The 17,079-nt window shown below is 37.8% G+C and overlaps 1 protein-coding gene across 1 annotated transcript in view; it reads right to left on the bottom strand.

The window, feature by feature from the left end:
- Positions 1 to 572: 572 nt before the first annotated feature.
- NDHT (Chaperone DnaJ-domain superfamily protein) overlaps positions 573 to 17,079 on the bottom strand; it is a 30,929-nt gene continuing 14,422 nt past the window's right edge. The window contains exon 2 of the mRNA XM_089788334.1: positions 573 to 1,119. Within this exon, the coding sequence (XP_089644460.1) occupies positions 702 to 1,119 (418 nt within the window). The 3' untranslated portion in view covers positions 573 to 701. The remainder of the gene's footprint in view (positions 1,120 to 17,079) is intronic.

Here is a 17,079-nt window from a genome sequence, read left to right as displayed (position 1 = left end):
CTTGGAGCTAAGTACAACTGAATCACTTCCAAGGCTTTTTGCTCCAAGAAATCCCAATCTTCATCCAGCATTGTCGTTGGTTTCTTTTCTTCACCATACAATTTTTGTCACAAATTGACATTGTTCCCACTCAATCTTGAATGTCTCGTCACCTGATTGAACATCAACATAGCTCTGATACCAATTGTTAAGACATAAAAGAGCAACTTAAAAACATAATTCAAAATAGAAACAAAGATTCAACACAAAACACAAAACACCAGTTTTATAATGATTCATCACCACAAATGGCTACACCCACTCAACAACCAGGTGAATAGCATTAGTATTCCTGTCGATGTGCTCAATTTCAAATGAGAATTTTCAGGCTTACTTGAGAATCATCATTTGGGAATTGTCAGAGATCATAATTGATGATTTTCTATAGCACATCACACAACCATCTAATGGAAGAAGACATTTATTCTGAAGTGTCAAATTTTCCTTAACAAAATTTTCTGTAACTCTGACAAAGCTTTCTGTACATAATAAAAAAGGCAGAGTAAGACTATAGTACATTGAATTACAAGATATTTATCCAAATTGAGCTTCAGATTTTTCGCAAGTGTTCATAACAAGAACGCGGGTGTAGACACCAAATGATGTTTATAGGCCTCTCAAATTTCCAGGCACCTTAATAACTGATAAATAATGGGTGGCTTTCACTCTTTCTTAAAGAAAGCTACATATATAATTGATGCAATTGCGAACAGAATCGCTACAGCATCAAATGTAAGAGCAGTTAATACTTGATCACTCAGCTTTATGTTCTTCCCCCCAAGGCGATCTACCATATCTGGTTTTGACTTATAAGGAACTTTTGGTGAAAGATCAAATGCCAGTTCTTGTTTGAATCTTCCTCCTACTTTACGGCCAGAAGACTCCCGTGCAAGGCTCCAATCATAGAACTGACGTGTTTCATCCCTGCTCAACACATCGTAGGCCTCCCTAAGCCGCATAAATTTCACTGAAGCTGTTTCGAGTGGCAATGAAGTGCTATCTGGGTGATACTCCTTGGAGAGGCGCCTGTATGCTGCCTTGATCTCTTCTAGATCTGCATTTGGTGCCACTCCCAAAAACCTGCATTCAAGCTTCAGTTTAATATGATAACAAACTTCAACAAACATATAAAATATTGTTCTAGTTTTACCAATGCAAAGGAAACTCGTTATAATGAGTGAGCATCATCTATTTGAATATGATGAAATCTCTTCCACAAACATAAAACAGTCATCACATTTATTCAACTAACACAAACATCTCGCTTCTATAACAAATGGAAGACGTGGACCCAATACAACTTCAATGGGAAACTTGTGCAGTGCAGCTTTGACACGAGACTTGCATGCAGTGTAACTCTACTGTGAAATTTTAGCTGAGGCATGCCAACAAATAAGCCTAAATTTGTGATTCCAGGAATCTAAACTTTCTTCAGGATATGCAAGTTACTGGGTCAACACATGAAGATTTCATTTACTTTGGTCATAAGATTGATTCCTAAACCATATTTGACTTTCTCCAAGGCAAACATAACCAACTTTCAATTCAGAGCATACAATCCCAATCAATGCGGAAATGATTTTTTTACCTGGATCCATTTCACAAGTAATCTATACTTTTCACAAATAAAAAGTTAAAACTGAAACGAAAAATTGGGTGAGGCAGAGAATAGGTTAAGACAGAGAAAATGCCATGATAATACATGGGGTCAAGCAACCAGAGCATACTCCCAATATTAAAGCAGAGCCACCTAAACCCACCTTGCTGAAACAACAGCGAACGAAACAGGATGAATCCTCTAGTCAGTTCAGTATGAAACAGGATGAGTCCTTCGGTCAGTTCAGCATTGAAAATGTTGGACGTTCGTCATTATGTAGCTCGGTTAAATCCTTCTGATATTAGGTATGTTTTCTGCACAGAGATTGCCTAATCTTTAGAAACCAACGAGTGCACATACTTGAGAATTCTCCTTGGCCAAACTTTGAGCTCCTGAAAAATAAACCGACCAGCGATTGAAACTTGAGCCTCACTAACTCAAGACCAGAAAAAATGAGATTAGATGCTATTTCTACATAAACTTTGGCAAATAGACTTAGCTTAATAGTTCCCTGATGGTAGGCAAGAATGATCACCAATTTATCTATTCTATAATGACACAAGAACATAAGTAGAACAATGAAAGCATGAAACATTGTGGCATCTTGCATATGAACGATTTTTAATTTCAGAACATGCCTTTCTTAAGTATGTCTCCGTGGGCATACACCTCATTGAATTTTTGATAGGAAAAGTAGACACTTTAAATCTGCTTCTGCATGTTAACTTAAAATCTTCAAATCTTCGACTGCCATCATTAATCCTGTATCGGTTGTTTACTAGTATATAAATTATTTAAATGAATTATGCCAACTTTACTCCACAATCTGATTAAATAAATCAATTAGTTTAATTAATTTGACTACCCATTTTCTATCATTCTTGCATATTTAATTAATAGTCTGAAGCAGATTTCTCCTATTCATATCATTTCAAAATTTAAAAAATCATGTCCATTTCCCTCTCATCCACTTGCCCTCACACTAAGCCTCCACATGTGTGTCTCATCTCTTTATGCAAGTTAAAGCCATCCTAGCCCTTCATCACCTGATTTCATCCATCCCTCCACGTGCATAAATCTCAACCATCCACATTAGTTGCCTTCAGCCCTCCTATCCAAGAGGCAATCTCATCATTCAAGCAAAAATCTATTATCCTTGTAAGAAATTTTCCATGAGGAAGTCCTTCAATGATCATAAGTACAAACTGCTATAATTGAGAATCTCTCTCATAAACAACATTGCAGTGAAACACGTCTTCAACCCTTTAAGACGCATCCCAAAGACCAAGACATGTTTCCAGCACCAAAAATGCATGTAGAGATGTCCTTGCTTGAAACGAACATCCCATTGCCAATTCCTACTTATTGTGAAGTTTTCACACCATCGCCCCATAGCAAATGTGGACCCCTCTTTTTGCTTTAGCAGTAACGATATTGGTCTTAGGTGGTCTTAGGTGATAGCAATTTTCAAATGTCCAAGTCGAAGAGATGAGTTGGGCAACTTTGGCATGGTAGAAAGTCAAGTCTGTCAAGGGTGTGAGTAAGAGGTAGGCTAAGCGATGGTTATCTTTAACAGGCAGATTATCATTGGTTAAAACAGTGCTGCAAGCAATCCTCAACTACTCTATGGCAGTACTTCATGAACTAGAAAAACTCATTAGACGGTATCTCTGGAGGGGAAACATCCACTTGATACATTGGACATCATTTGTAATGATAAACTAAAAGATGGTGTGGGATTCACAACATAGAAGCCAGAAACTTGTCATTAGAAGCTAAATTGGTTTGGCAGCTATACTCTAATTCAAACAAAACGTGGTGGAAAATAATGCATAGCTAAATTTCTGGACTCTTCATTCCAAACAGAATATTCACTATAGCTTACCCCGTGGCGGGTTCTTTTATGTGGAACTTCCTAACGGCATGTAGTCCCCTGGGAAATTTGTGATGGAAAACAGCCACTCTTTTGGGATGATTCATGGAATGGCTATCCACCCTTAAAAGATATAAAGATCTTTTTTGCTCTAAGATAATCCTAACTTCCCTACGGGGTTCAAAAGTGAAACATTACTTCCAAGTTAAAACCTCAAGCTCCGAACACTCAGATAGTAAAATGGAAAAATTTCCACATTTCTAGCTTCAAGAGAAGAAGATAAGATAATAATATTAATGTCCAACAAAAAAACCACAAGAATTTATGGGACTGAGCATACAAACAAAAGAGCTGACCAAAGCAGGAGAATCAAACGGTCTAAGAAGAAACAAAACAAGACACAAAACCAAAAAAAAAAGGTAAGGACTAAGGATCCTTCCTTGGTACAAAGAAATCAGCCACAAAAAGGTATAACCATGGACAATCCAAAGTCTTAGATCATCGCCAAGAACCATTGGAGGAGTGTCACTGCCTAGAAAGACTGGTGCAGTGTCTGACCAATCTGGAGTGAGTGATACTGGATGGCCTTTTCGCACCCCGTGATGGAGACAAGGGGGGAAAAAAGGTGGTGATGAGCTGGTCTAAGATATGGCCCTGAGGTATGAGTGACTAAAGGGTATGCTCACGCAGTTGGGAGGCCTCCCGTAGGAAAAGTGCAAAACATCGTTGGTCAATATAGCTGAAGAATGCTGAAAGAGAAAAACAATCTCTGAAAAGGCAATAAAATCTCCCTCTGATCTCATAGTAGATAGGACAACGAAATATAAAGTAAGTCTCAGTCTCAACCTTCGCCAAAGTACACAATATACAAATCCAATCCTCTCTATCCATATAGTGATCATTTTGGACCCGAAAACAGTGGGAGCCAACTCTGAAGGAACCTAAAGAGAATCGCAAGTCATGACTCTAGCACTAATAAAGATAAGCAGGGCGAACAATAATATCATTCTGAAACTCAAGAAAATGCTCAGCATACAAGGCCATCTTCGGACGTAATCCACTAGGAGGATTACGCCAGGTAGCGATAAATTTCTGTCTATAGATATCCCATCTAACATACTCATTCAACTCCTGTCGTGAGAGAAGGAGGTGAGTAGGAGCATCTAGCAAGAATTGGTAAGGAGGAAGACGATCAATCTCAATCCTGATTGAACTCAACAGAGAGGTGGTTTGAGCGTACCAACAATTAGATCTAGTGCTAGTATCGGATCTCATAACCACAACAAAAGCACAATATACCAGATGAGAGTATCTATGTTGGTCGACATCTAAATCCGTAAAGCCTCGAAGCCAATGGAGAAACCAATCAAGTCAAAAATGGCTTCAAGTTTGAAAGGATGAGCTCCAAACTCAGCCAAGACAATGTTGTGGGGGGTGAGTCTATGACATCTAATGATATGTCGTAAAAGCAACATCTAAACATGCTCTATAGAGGCCCAATTTGAAATAAGAAGAGAAGGTCCCCAAACTACCGAGCCATAGAGAATGATCGGTCGAACCAAGGAGTGCAAGAGGAATAGCTTGGACGAAATGTCCTGAAAATGATGTTTAAAGCACTATCTTTCGAGCATGGCTAGAGAGCCCATGCCCTTACTAACTCTAGACTACATAGCCAGTCTCAAGCTGAAACAAAGTCCTGAAAACTTCACCCTGAGATACATGTAAGAAGTAATCTCAACCTCCTGCCCCTGAAAGAAGAAATGAAGATGAGAGATCTTTAAGCAGTTAAAGATCATAACCTGAGTCTTAGTCAGATTGACCAAAAGCTGACGCTGATCACAAAAATAAGCAAAACCATTAAGGAGCCTTTGTAAATTGTCGGGAGAAGAGGCCAAGAGAACAACATCTGCAAAAAGGAGAATGGAAATCAAAACCTGATGCAAATAACATCCGTTACCAGGTTGCAAGGAGTTCACAAGGAAATCCTCGAGCTTGTCAATATACAACCTGAACAGGGTGGGAAAAAGAGGGCAACCCTACTTCACCCCAATGGTGCTCTGAATCGGAACAGAGAAGCCCTCTGGAGTCCTGAATCTACCAATCACCTTCTCGTATAGTCTCATAATAGCAGTTAACGGCATATCTAAAATCCCAATCCCGCTGTCTCTGAAACAAGGCCATCTTAGGAACAAAATCAAAAGCCTTGCAGAAGTCCACAAAGCAGCAGTAGACTTTCTCAGAGCGGTACCTAGCCTCCTCAATAATAGCTTGCAACGTGAAGATATGATCCATAGTCTAGTAGTTTGCCCAAAAATCGGCCTGACCTTTTGCTCTACATCCTCTCTTGTCAAGCTCTCTAGATAGCATAGCGTTCAGAGCAATGGCATAAAGTTTGGCAAACATATACTCGATCATGATGGTCCTGTAGTTACCTGGGTCGGAAGCAGGCCCAGAATTATGAATAGAGTAAATCACATGTCGCGACTAGGACTCAAGAAACCCAGTGCAGACCACTCTATTAAAGAGTGTAGGAAGATAGGATCCAATGACCGAAGCACCAAGTTCAAAAAGTTCTACCTAGAAACCTTCCTCGTTTGCCACTCTACTACATCTCATGGATCTAATGGCCTCATAAATACTGGAGGGGGTGAACAAATGGCAATAAGGAGGTGGAGTGGAATGAAGAGGAGGCTCCCTTGGAATGTCATAAAGCATAATAGTGTGGGAGCTCAGAGAGTGAAAGTCGAGGATGGAGTGCAACGGGGATGCTGAGAGAAAAGGGTACGCCAGAAAATCTGGGAATTCTGAATAAGCGTGGAGCAAAGGGATCTGCATTGAGAAGAGGCAAAAGAACATTTCTTGTGGCAGAGAAAATGGAGATAAGAGAAACGCAGGTGGGTGAAGGTAGGAGAATGAGTCTCAAAAGTGGAGCGACCAGAGAGATGGAAAGCTCTACAATTAGCGTCAAACCATTGATTCATAGGACATGTATTTTGACACTTAGACCCAAGAGAGGGAGGGAAGCGGTGAGGGATAAAAAGGAGAGCAGACACCCAAATGGCAGAGGCAAGTAAATCAAACATGGCGAAGGCCGCATACAAATCACTGAGATTAGTTGGTGTCAGAAGTCTCCTAAGATGGTAGGAAAAGAGCTCGCCATCTCCCTCGGGGTAGCGGAAGCAAGTAGGGGTGCAAGCAGTATCAGATGAGATGCAGGAGGGCTAGGGAGAAGGCAAAAAATGGGGTGAAACGCAAATAGCAATAATAAGAAGAGCATGGTCAGCAAGAGGGAGACGAGAAATGGTGAAACTATGAATGGAGGGAATGAAGGAAGAAGAGGTGATGACATAGTCCACAACACTCGCACCACCGCAACAAGGCCAACAGGTGAAGAGGTCGAAACCAAGGAAGAAGGATAGACCATTCAAAATCAACAAAATAGAAGACTCACAAAGTTCGAGGAGGTGGCGATCGTAACAAGAGAGCAGCCCAAGGGCATCATCCAAGGTACGCTGAAGTCCCATACTTGTTGGATCTATCTCAGAAGTGCAAATCGAATAAGAGCCAAGGTCATGTATAGGAGTCTAAAGATTCTTGGTTCATACATTGAACTCTCCAAGAATAATGATGTCACCCAAAGCCGCAAACTATGAGATGCTCTCCTGAAGGTCACCAAATGGATCCCCGTCCTCGGCCTCATGAATGGCATATGGAGAAGAGGTCGGTGAAAAATAACATACTGCAAAAAAGATGTCCCTCTGTTGGTGATTCTAACGACCAATACGGACCCACATGAATCTGGCAAAGGCATCAGAGTGAACCACTAATGTGGACCTTAAAATATCATCTCTAATCAAACAAGCAACACTTCCGGATCCACAGACCCCACAATCAAAGAAGTTACAATCAATTCTAGCTTCAAGAGTAATTTTCCATTCCTCAAGCCAAGATAAAATCTTGTGAGCACCTTGAAACACTAGCAACTATACAACCGAACAGGGTTATAGATCTCTAACCAGCTAAGGCTTGGATTCAGATAAATCTAAAGCATACTCCTATTGGAACAATATGATCTTTCCAAAAGTAGGTGTCTTCTCTTGGCTAGTGATCAAAAATAGAGTTCTAACAAGTGAAAGTCCATCCAAGTTAGGCATTGGATCCTATTAAATGTGTCTTTTGTGTGATCATTTTGAAAAATCAGAACATCTTTTTCCAAATTGTTCATATGATCATCAACGCTGATCAAAAATTAGAAACTGAATTGGCAGGCCCCTTTCCCAAAACCTATCTGGGACTTATTGTCCAGCAGGCCAATCTTGCACAAAACCTCTCTTTTAGCAAGTCTCTAAGTAGTAAACCCAACCCCCACCCCACCATGATAATATGGAACCTCTAGTGAGAGTATTAAAAAGAATTAGACAACATCCATCAAACGTGGCCCAAACTGTTCTTAAAATCAAGCAAGGAATTTCTGAAGAAGTCAATTTTCATGTCATCAAGAATAAAAAGATTGAATCGATTTTCTCATATTGGGACTATTCCTTATTGAAAGAATGGAAACATGTATGCCTCCCTGTCCAAGGCATTTTGTTTCAATGGGCAAAACAAAAAGTTGACAGAACTAAAATTTTATGGACAATGCATGGCCTCCAGATTCAAAGAGCTTTACTTCACAATCCCATTCCTCCTTTCTCCTATCCAGCATCCTGTTCGCACCCCAGGCTGAACGTTCTGGCTTGACAGATTCCTCCTCTTCATGCAGGGTATGGAGGAGACTCAGCTGAGTGAAACAATGAAGATTCAATAGAAGTTATTCCCATGGTAGAATAATTCTTCCCACGGCATTTGTTTCACCAGAGTTAGCTCTATTCTCAAAGTGTTTCCACTGCTGTCTGGTGCTCTGCCTTTTGCTAATCCTGCAGAGTTTTTGGTTTTCACATGATTCGTGCCTGTGTTTGTTTCTCAACACTGCTCTTCTGTTGCAAATGCTTTTTTGGGTTATATGTTCTTTTGTGTACCCTGGTCACTATGGTTAATAAGTGCCAGAATGTGTGTGTTGTTTCCATGCTTTATATTTGATTTTTGTAATCATTGGTAGTTTCCTTCTCTCTCAGATGCTAGATAATTGCCTCTTGGTTCTAAGTATCACTTCATGATGTTAATGTTTTGTCCAGGAAATAAAAATAAACAGCAGTAAAAGGAAGAACAAAATAGAAACAAATGACACAAGTGATTATCTTGGAAAACCCTTCCGCTTGAAGGGGAAAACCCAGCCACACCACAAAAATATCAGTTTTATTGATAATAGAAATGTTCAAGTACAATGCTTTCAAATGAATGTAATATATAAAGAATTGAAGGTCTCTTCAATTTCTAAAAACAAGTCTTTTCATATTTCCAAATGCATGCCTATTTGCATGACGCTTGACAGGTATCTTTATATAATATTATCTCAAATAAATATCTTAAATATCTTCTCCAACTGTAAACACAATATTTAGCTATGTTCCCCGGAGATGCATCCCCGGCCAAAAAACCCATGTTTCTGAGATGGGGACATTCCCCAACCGTCCCTAAAATTTCTAAATCACCAAGGGACGTCTCTGAAACTCGGGGATGCCTAGGAAAGAAAAGATCATCCCCGGTACGGAAAGGGGACGCCTAAACATCCCCCGACCGTACCGGGTATGGCCGGCTGTCCACAATTGGTTGCATGCAATAAAATAAAAAAGTGAACATTAAATAATAATTTCAAGGCTCCCAACTTGGTCGCCCAAGTGGGCCCCACCCCTCCAAATGCCCTAAAAGGTTTAAAGACACCACATTTTAGTTGCTTTGTCATTTGTTTGGTTTTCATTTTGTGTTGCAGCTAACTGGAGTTTTCATTTTGCAAGAAGAAGAGGTGATATTTTTGCTTCCAAAAGTTTGACCAAGGGTTTGAGCTTCCATGTTGTGCACCAAGTAAATGTGGAACACTTTATGCTTCCATTTTTCATTTTTTTAAATAGATTTGCAGCTTGAAAAGTCTTCTCATATTTCTATTACATATTTAAATCTCAAAACAAAGCACAATAAGCAGCAATAGGAGTACTAGTAGTGGTGGTGATGAGGAAGAAAATATGGTTGGGGCTGATGTTGCTAGTAGTGGGACTAGGAAAAGAGCCAATCCTAAATCTGATTTGTTTAAATGCTCTTCCACCATTATGAAGAATTTTGCAAATGGTCATTTCAATAAGGAAAAAACCTCTTTTCCAATATGCCACACCTAGGCTAAAAGATAAAAAGAATTTAGGAGGGACTAGGGTGTGGGATTGCCATGTTTGTCTTGATGATTTTAGGGGCAGCTATACAAGGGTGAAGTCACACTTTTTAGGTGTTACATGTCATGGAGTCAAAGCTTGCCCTAACTTGACTGATGAACAAATATTAGAATGTCAAAGATTGTACTTAGAGGCTGAAATGGAGGGGCAAAATTTGATAGTGACATCACCATCTATTCCCTCGCAATCATCTAGCCATATGTCATCCGCCATTGGTACTAGTGGCAGCCCTACTAAATCTAGAGGGAAGAGAAAGATGAGTAGAGGTGAGAAGGGCTTGGTGGAAAGTATGTTAAATGCACAACCAAAGGAAAAGTGTGAGATATCCATTGGTAGATTCTTTGTTGCTAATGGTATCCCATATTATGCAGCCCATTCTAGTTATTTTAAACAAATGGTGAAAAATATATTGAGCTTGAATCCCTCATTTGTACCCCCTGGTGAGCATAAGGTACGAACCACCATCCTAGATGAAGAATACTCAAAGGTTGCCTTCTTATTTGAAGATATGAAACATACTTGGGTTAGAACAAGATACTCTATTGTGATGGATGGGTGGACTGATGTTAGAAATTGGCCACTCATCAATATCATTGTCACATCCCCTGTTGGCTCTTATTTTTTGAAAGCCATAGATTGCTCAGGAAAGAAGAAGGGTGCGGAATTCCAGTTCACCATTTTGAAAGATGTCATAGACGAGGTTGGGTTGTCTAGTGTTGTACAGGTTATCATAGATTTTGCACCTATGTGCAAATCGACTAGTATGATGATAGAGGGTGCTTATAGGCACATCTTTCGAACCCCTTGTTGTGCTCATTCATTAAACAATGCATTGAAGGACATAGGAAAGATTGAATGGGTGAAACAAGCGGTGCTAGAAGCTAGAGAAGTGCAAATGTTTATTTGCAACCACCACACTTCGCTTGCTTTCAAGTCCTTCTCTAAGAAGGAGTTCCTCAAACCGACCGAGACAAAGTATGTCAATTTTAATTATAGTTTACTTTTAGTTTGTTTGAACTTGAAGTTATTTTAAAAATTTATTTATAACTATTACAAACTTACATGTGATATTTTTAATCATTAATGTTTAACTTTATTAATATTTTAATTTATAATTGTTGCTTTAGGTATTGCACATATTTCATCTTGATGGAGAGGATGATTAAGATGTATGAGGCACTTCAATTGATGGTGGTGAATCCAGAGTGGGAACGATGGTCTAATTCTAAGTCCTCTGAAGGAAAAGCAGTGAAAGAAAGGATCCTTGATGAGAGTTGGTGGTCCACAATAAGGTAAGTTGTTGATTTTTAAATTTAATGTTAGTCTTTTGCTTGTTGATTTTTCTACTAACAGTCTTAAAACTCTTAAATTTCTAATTCTGATTTTAATTTATGTTTGCATCTTGCAGATATATTTGCTCTATCATAGCACCCATTTTTGGTGTTGTTTCTGCAAACAATTATAATGGATGAAGAGTGATATTGTTTACAAAACTAACAAATGCTTTCAATTTGCCCAAAGTGTTGCATCTTGCTATGAAACCTGAATGTCAGGTGGGGTAAAGCAAGGCTCGTATTGATTGTGGAGGTATTGCGATCATGTTCTAAGGCCGAAAGGGTTAGATGGAACAGCCACCATCACATTTAAGGTTTGTAAAATGTCACAGCAAGGTGCTTACATGAGAGTGAGGGCTTATTTGCTTCCCATACCTGTGAAAGCATATAGGTGTTGATCCTGGTCCAAATGAGATAGAATTGCCTTCTAGAGATGTTCATTTTGTTGAAGATTGTAGCTGCGATAGAGATCTTTATCTCTAGAAATATGGACATTGTTATCGTTATGTTTACCTTCAATTGAAAAGGACATTTACGATAATAATTGTAATATAAAATATAAAGATGTGTCATTCGACATGAGTTGAGGGAAGGAAATTCGAAGAGTTGTATATTTGAAAATAAAGAGTCATGGGAAATTTCAAGAGACCTTTGGTTGTAATGTGAAGAGTCTCTCTATTTGTTATAAATATAACATCAAGCAAAGAACATTGTACACTTGAGTAATTTATCATCAATAAAGTGATCATTGTTGTGTGGCAAGGTATTTCCCTTCATTCTGGAAGGGTTTTCCCAAGGTAATTTCTGGTGTTTATTGTATTTGTTTTAGTTCTTCCTTATTGTTGTTTATCTATATTTTCTAGGCAAAACCTAACATGGTATCAGAGCCTAGTTCATAGCACCAATAAGGGAATTGTTCAAGACCAAAATATGATTGTTATAGTAGCTATGTGAGAATTTATTCATGTCTCTTGTGATTTTGTTTCCTTCTATGCTCAAAAATTGTGAAGGAGCTTTCTCATTTCTTCTATTGTATATGCATGTGTGATCCTTATCATGCATTGATGATTGTTTATGGAACTGGTTTGATAAGCTGATATCATTAGAGGAATGTTGTTCAATGGATAATCAGGTATTTTGGTCAAAGTGTCTATGGAGTTATTTGCTAATTTCCAACATTGTCTATCAAAAATTAATAATAAAGAACCAAAACTCAGAATCGGCTCTGAATCAGCAAAGCCTACTCGACCTGTGAATTGGTTATGAATCGCCCATAAATCAGCTATGAATCGGCAAAGTGAGAAAACCCTTGAAATTTAGAGAATTTAACAATTCGAAACTTATTTCATGCACCCTTTATTGTATATTACTTAAATACTCTATAACATCATCAAATAGAAGCTAGCATACATAACAAGGAACATAAATGATAAATCCACCACATACTTGAAATGTAAATTATGGTTGAAGGAAATAGAAAACATAATCATTTGACATAGATATATAGAATTATAAGTATTGTCAAACCATCAATTTATGTAAAATCCATAAAACCAACGACATCTAATGTTCCATGAAACACATATCTGTACCAATAAAATGTAAAATTATAAATAGTAAAATTGTAACTTTGAATCAGAATAGGTTGATATCTTTACTTCTAATTGTTGGAAAAATTTAATTCTTTGGATTTTGTTAGTACATTGAATTATCTTTCCATTGGTTTTGAGCTCATGTTAAGTGGCTTTGTATTTGAGGAGAAATGGAGAGTCCTAGAGCAAGAATTCATTGAAAATTAATGACTGTAATATTTACTGCTTTGATAATATGATATATGGCATATCTAATCTAATGAAAGGTTTTAAATGCCGCATATGATTGAAAAAGGTTAATAAGGATCTAATTAATCTTATACAAATGTTGGAGTTCATGGTATGTTCATTCAGGGAAGGTATTCTCAAAGTTATTTGTAACTATATATCTTATGTGTTTCCAAAACACCAATATCTGTTGACCGAACAATAAAAAAATTAAATAATCTTAAATCATAATTGAGATACAACTAACAACAAAAAAAAAAAAACTAAATTAAAAAAAAAATTGTCCAGTCATGAGGCACATAACTGCCGATTCATTGTGATTTCTGGCAAAAAATCGGCTAGCCAATTTAACGAGTCAAGAAAAATCGGGCAGGTCAAGCCAAAATTCCCTGAATTGGATGAATCGCAGCGATTCTCGTTTCTTTGATTAATAATGATGTCGTGGGATCCTAGTCTTCCATTTGAGCGTCTTTGGCAGAAATTTTGGTTTTATTCTGTCGTAGCATTTCTGGTCTCATTTTGTCAAGGCTCTTGTTCGTGTTTTCTAGAACTATCTTCTCTTCTGTCAACCTGGGAGTTGTCTATATGGTTTGTGGTGTTTCTTCTTTTTCGTTGTTTTCCGGTCTCTTCATCGATTATTTAAATCATTCTTTTAGTATGACTTTGATGGAAGATCCCTTTTGCATACTTATTGTAACTGTCGCCGTCTCTTTAATACTAACACTTATGTCTCTTAAGTGCCAAATCAATTTGAATAGCTCCATCCTTTGTACAAAGTATTTATTTTATTTTATTACAGAATGATATATGTGTTAGAATATATAGTCCACCAATATAATTGGGGGCGGTGTGAATCAGTTATTCAACTATTATCGCAATTATCAACCCTAATCAAACTTAACCATGTGAACAATATAATCAAAAATTGCAACAAAATACTCATGCACAATAACACCAATTATGTTAACTAGGGAAACCCTAGATCAGGGGGAAAACCCCGGCAGGGATGTTACCCACAAGACAATGTACTAATATAAATATTCCTTGTTAGAAGATGAACCCTGTTAGGAGTCTATAACAACTTTCAATACATATCAGTCCCTATTAGGAGACTTTGAATCCCTATTAGTAGATTCCAACCCTATTAGGAGTTGTGCTAACCCTACTAGAAGTTGTAGAAGGCAAATGGACCCACTGTCCAAACAACTTCAAGGGAAAGACCAATGAACTCATTGTCCAAATGATCTCTGTACTATTCCTTGCAAAATAATAGAATTGAATTGTAATTCCTTCCTCTTTCTCTGTCCTGTTGACCGGACTTCTGCTCCTGATCTTGTATCCAGATCACAAATCTCGCATCCAATAATCGCTTACTCACATTTGGCAAACACTCTGCTCCTTTTCACACTTCACATAGAACATACACAATAATACTTTTTACAAACAAGGAAAACATTTTTTCTTTATACCATATCTTCAAAATAATTCCTTGAGTCAACCTTGAGGCTTTCCTAATTAATTATAATAAGATAATTTATTTATTTGTAATTAAAATAGCACTATCGGCTCACAATCTATACAACTTACACGTACGACTTTAGAACCTGCATACTTGTTGACGTCACCTCTAGATTATTCTCTATCACTGGCTGACCGTGCGTCACCAGATTATATCTCTGCTAGAAGATATAATATGATCATCAGAAACTATTTTCCATGCACTCTATCTCTGCACTGCTCTTTATAAATCACTTATAGCATCCGTACATCTTCGACTTAGACTCTACGCATTTAACCTCGTCATCAGGACACAAGGTACAGCATGTCCTTGACCGCGCATCACCAGACAGTAAAAACCGTGTCCGTACAACTATGATCTTTGTCTACAACTCTGTCAATCTTCACAAACTTACTGCTATGTTGACATCAATGGCAAACACAGTCATGAATACATGTCAATACTCTTCAATGCTTAGGATACTCCCCCAAAGGAATACCATCAGCATTCATGCTAACAATATGTGTGTGCAATTATCTGAGTGCTACAAATTCTTCAAATCTAGAGCTTGGAAATTTTCCCGAAGGCCCTTCAATGGCAACGAAGCTTGAGCAAGCACTGAGAATGGGACAACAATGGCAGAATATTAGAGACGCCTAAGATATCACTAGGCAATCAAAGCATTGAGTCGCTTATAATCTCAACCAGAAAAGTCACAGACTCCACAAGCAAGTTATAGTTGCCATTTAGATATATATTCAAATATGATAGTATATCCACATAGGAGATAACAGATTCTTCAAACTTCTCAAATTTGAGGGCTCGGCTCTATTTTACAAAAGGAAGTAGAACATGCATTGGAAGGTGTCTGGCAACTTATCGAAGAGAGGATGGAAGAAGGAAGTTGCAGAGGATTGTTACAACATTTTGGGACTGTCATCATGCCTAGAAGAGTTGAAACTCAATGAAGGAGAAATACGCAAGCACGAGCTCTCATCTGGCATCTCAATACGAAACCTGATAATCCTAGTGCTACCGCTTCTGCATGATCACTCCCATATTGCAAGGCACACGATTGGGTCAAATATGAAAGGTTGCAAGAAGAGCATTACATTTGCTTCAAGTGACTTCTTATCCTCTTCGTCAATTCTTTTATTCCTCTGTGGGCTCTTTTCATGTTTGTTTGTATGTCAGTGAAATCATATGTCAAATAGAAGTCGTTTAAGAATTAAAAGGAATTATTTAATTTTCTCTAATTGAAGTGGTAGTAGGAGCTGACTTGGATGATCTTAGAGCAATATATGCACACAATCACCAGTTTATCCATAAAGTGGAAGCTTGTTTCAATCAGGAAAAGGTTACTGATAAGGAGCTATGTTGAGGTAATAAATGACCCGCTAAAGTCATTCACAAGATTACCTTCAGAGGGAGGTCCGGAGAAAGACCATGTTGCAGTGTGTGAACAAGTAGAGTCGAAACAATATAAGTATTGAAAACCCTTCTATTCATTTTGGTCAGAGATTTGTCTAGCCTCAAAGGTTGCCTTAAGGATGTGGGTGACGTTAATCTCAAGAATTACTATGGAGAGGTTTAAAATGGAAAACAATTTATTCAACAGGGAATTGCCAATGGGCTTCCCGATGTGGATTCAGTGTTCTACCATACTAGAAAATCTAGAATAAAGCCTTTGATATCAGCACTATGGTGTCTGATATACTCAGGGGCTACTAGCATAGAGGATTATTTTTTAGATTGGTGGTTATGTTGTCATTTATCATCCTATAGCTTACAAAATTGACTGATCTCAGTCTTATTGTTATAGCCATGCTTGGCCAATTAAAGGATATGTTGGGAAAGAAGAAGATGAATCTTGGCAATGATAGATATCAATCCATATCACGAGATTGCAGATGACAATGGAGAAAATTGCAAGAATTCAGAAGAGATAAGTATTCTATCTTGAGTCTAAATCATGAATTCTTGTTACATCACTGGGATTTTAACATTCATCTCTATATATGATAGATTGCTTTACTAATCTCTCTTTCGTTAAAGGATGCACCAAGAAAAGCAATGAGAAGAGGATGTTACTTTAATTAAGAGGGAGATGTTTAGCTTCAGAGGGAGGCTTCATTAGCTATCTTCATGTGATGATCATAGTTAAGAGGGAGTATTTATGGAATCCTTGCAAATTTTATACATGCTTGGTATTGTAGAAGTTGAGACTCTTGTTGGAAAAGAGTCTTAGCTGTGATTTCTTTTTTTGTTGATTATATTTATAGAAAATTACTGAAGTTATAAAGTTAACCTAATAACTCTTTCAATTATGAGAGATTTATAGTGAACATCATGTAGAGAGAGTCTATGATGTCATCACATTGAGAGACTTTGTGATAGGAGTTGGAATTCATGTTGAGAGAGTCTATGATTGTATCACATTGACAGAGACCGTGATAAAATGCTAGTTGTAAACCTTACTAACTTGCCATAGATTTCATGACAACATCACATTGAGAGAGTTTGTGATGGAAATTGGTTGTGATTCTTGCAGGGCTTTTCATGTTGACTGATTTTGTGAATTATGTTTGTTTTGAGAAT

This window comes from Cupressus sempervirens, chromosome 6 (assembly GCF_028749045.1).
Source record: "Cupressus sempervirens isolate cs-2001-9-10 chromosome 6, ASM2874904v1, whole genome shotgun sequence".
Lineage (NCBI taxonomy): Eukaryota > Viridiplantae > Streptophyta > Pinopsida > Cupressales > Cupressaceae > Cupressus > Cupressus sempervirens.
This window is presented reverse-complemented; position numbering and strand designations above follow the sequence as displayed.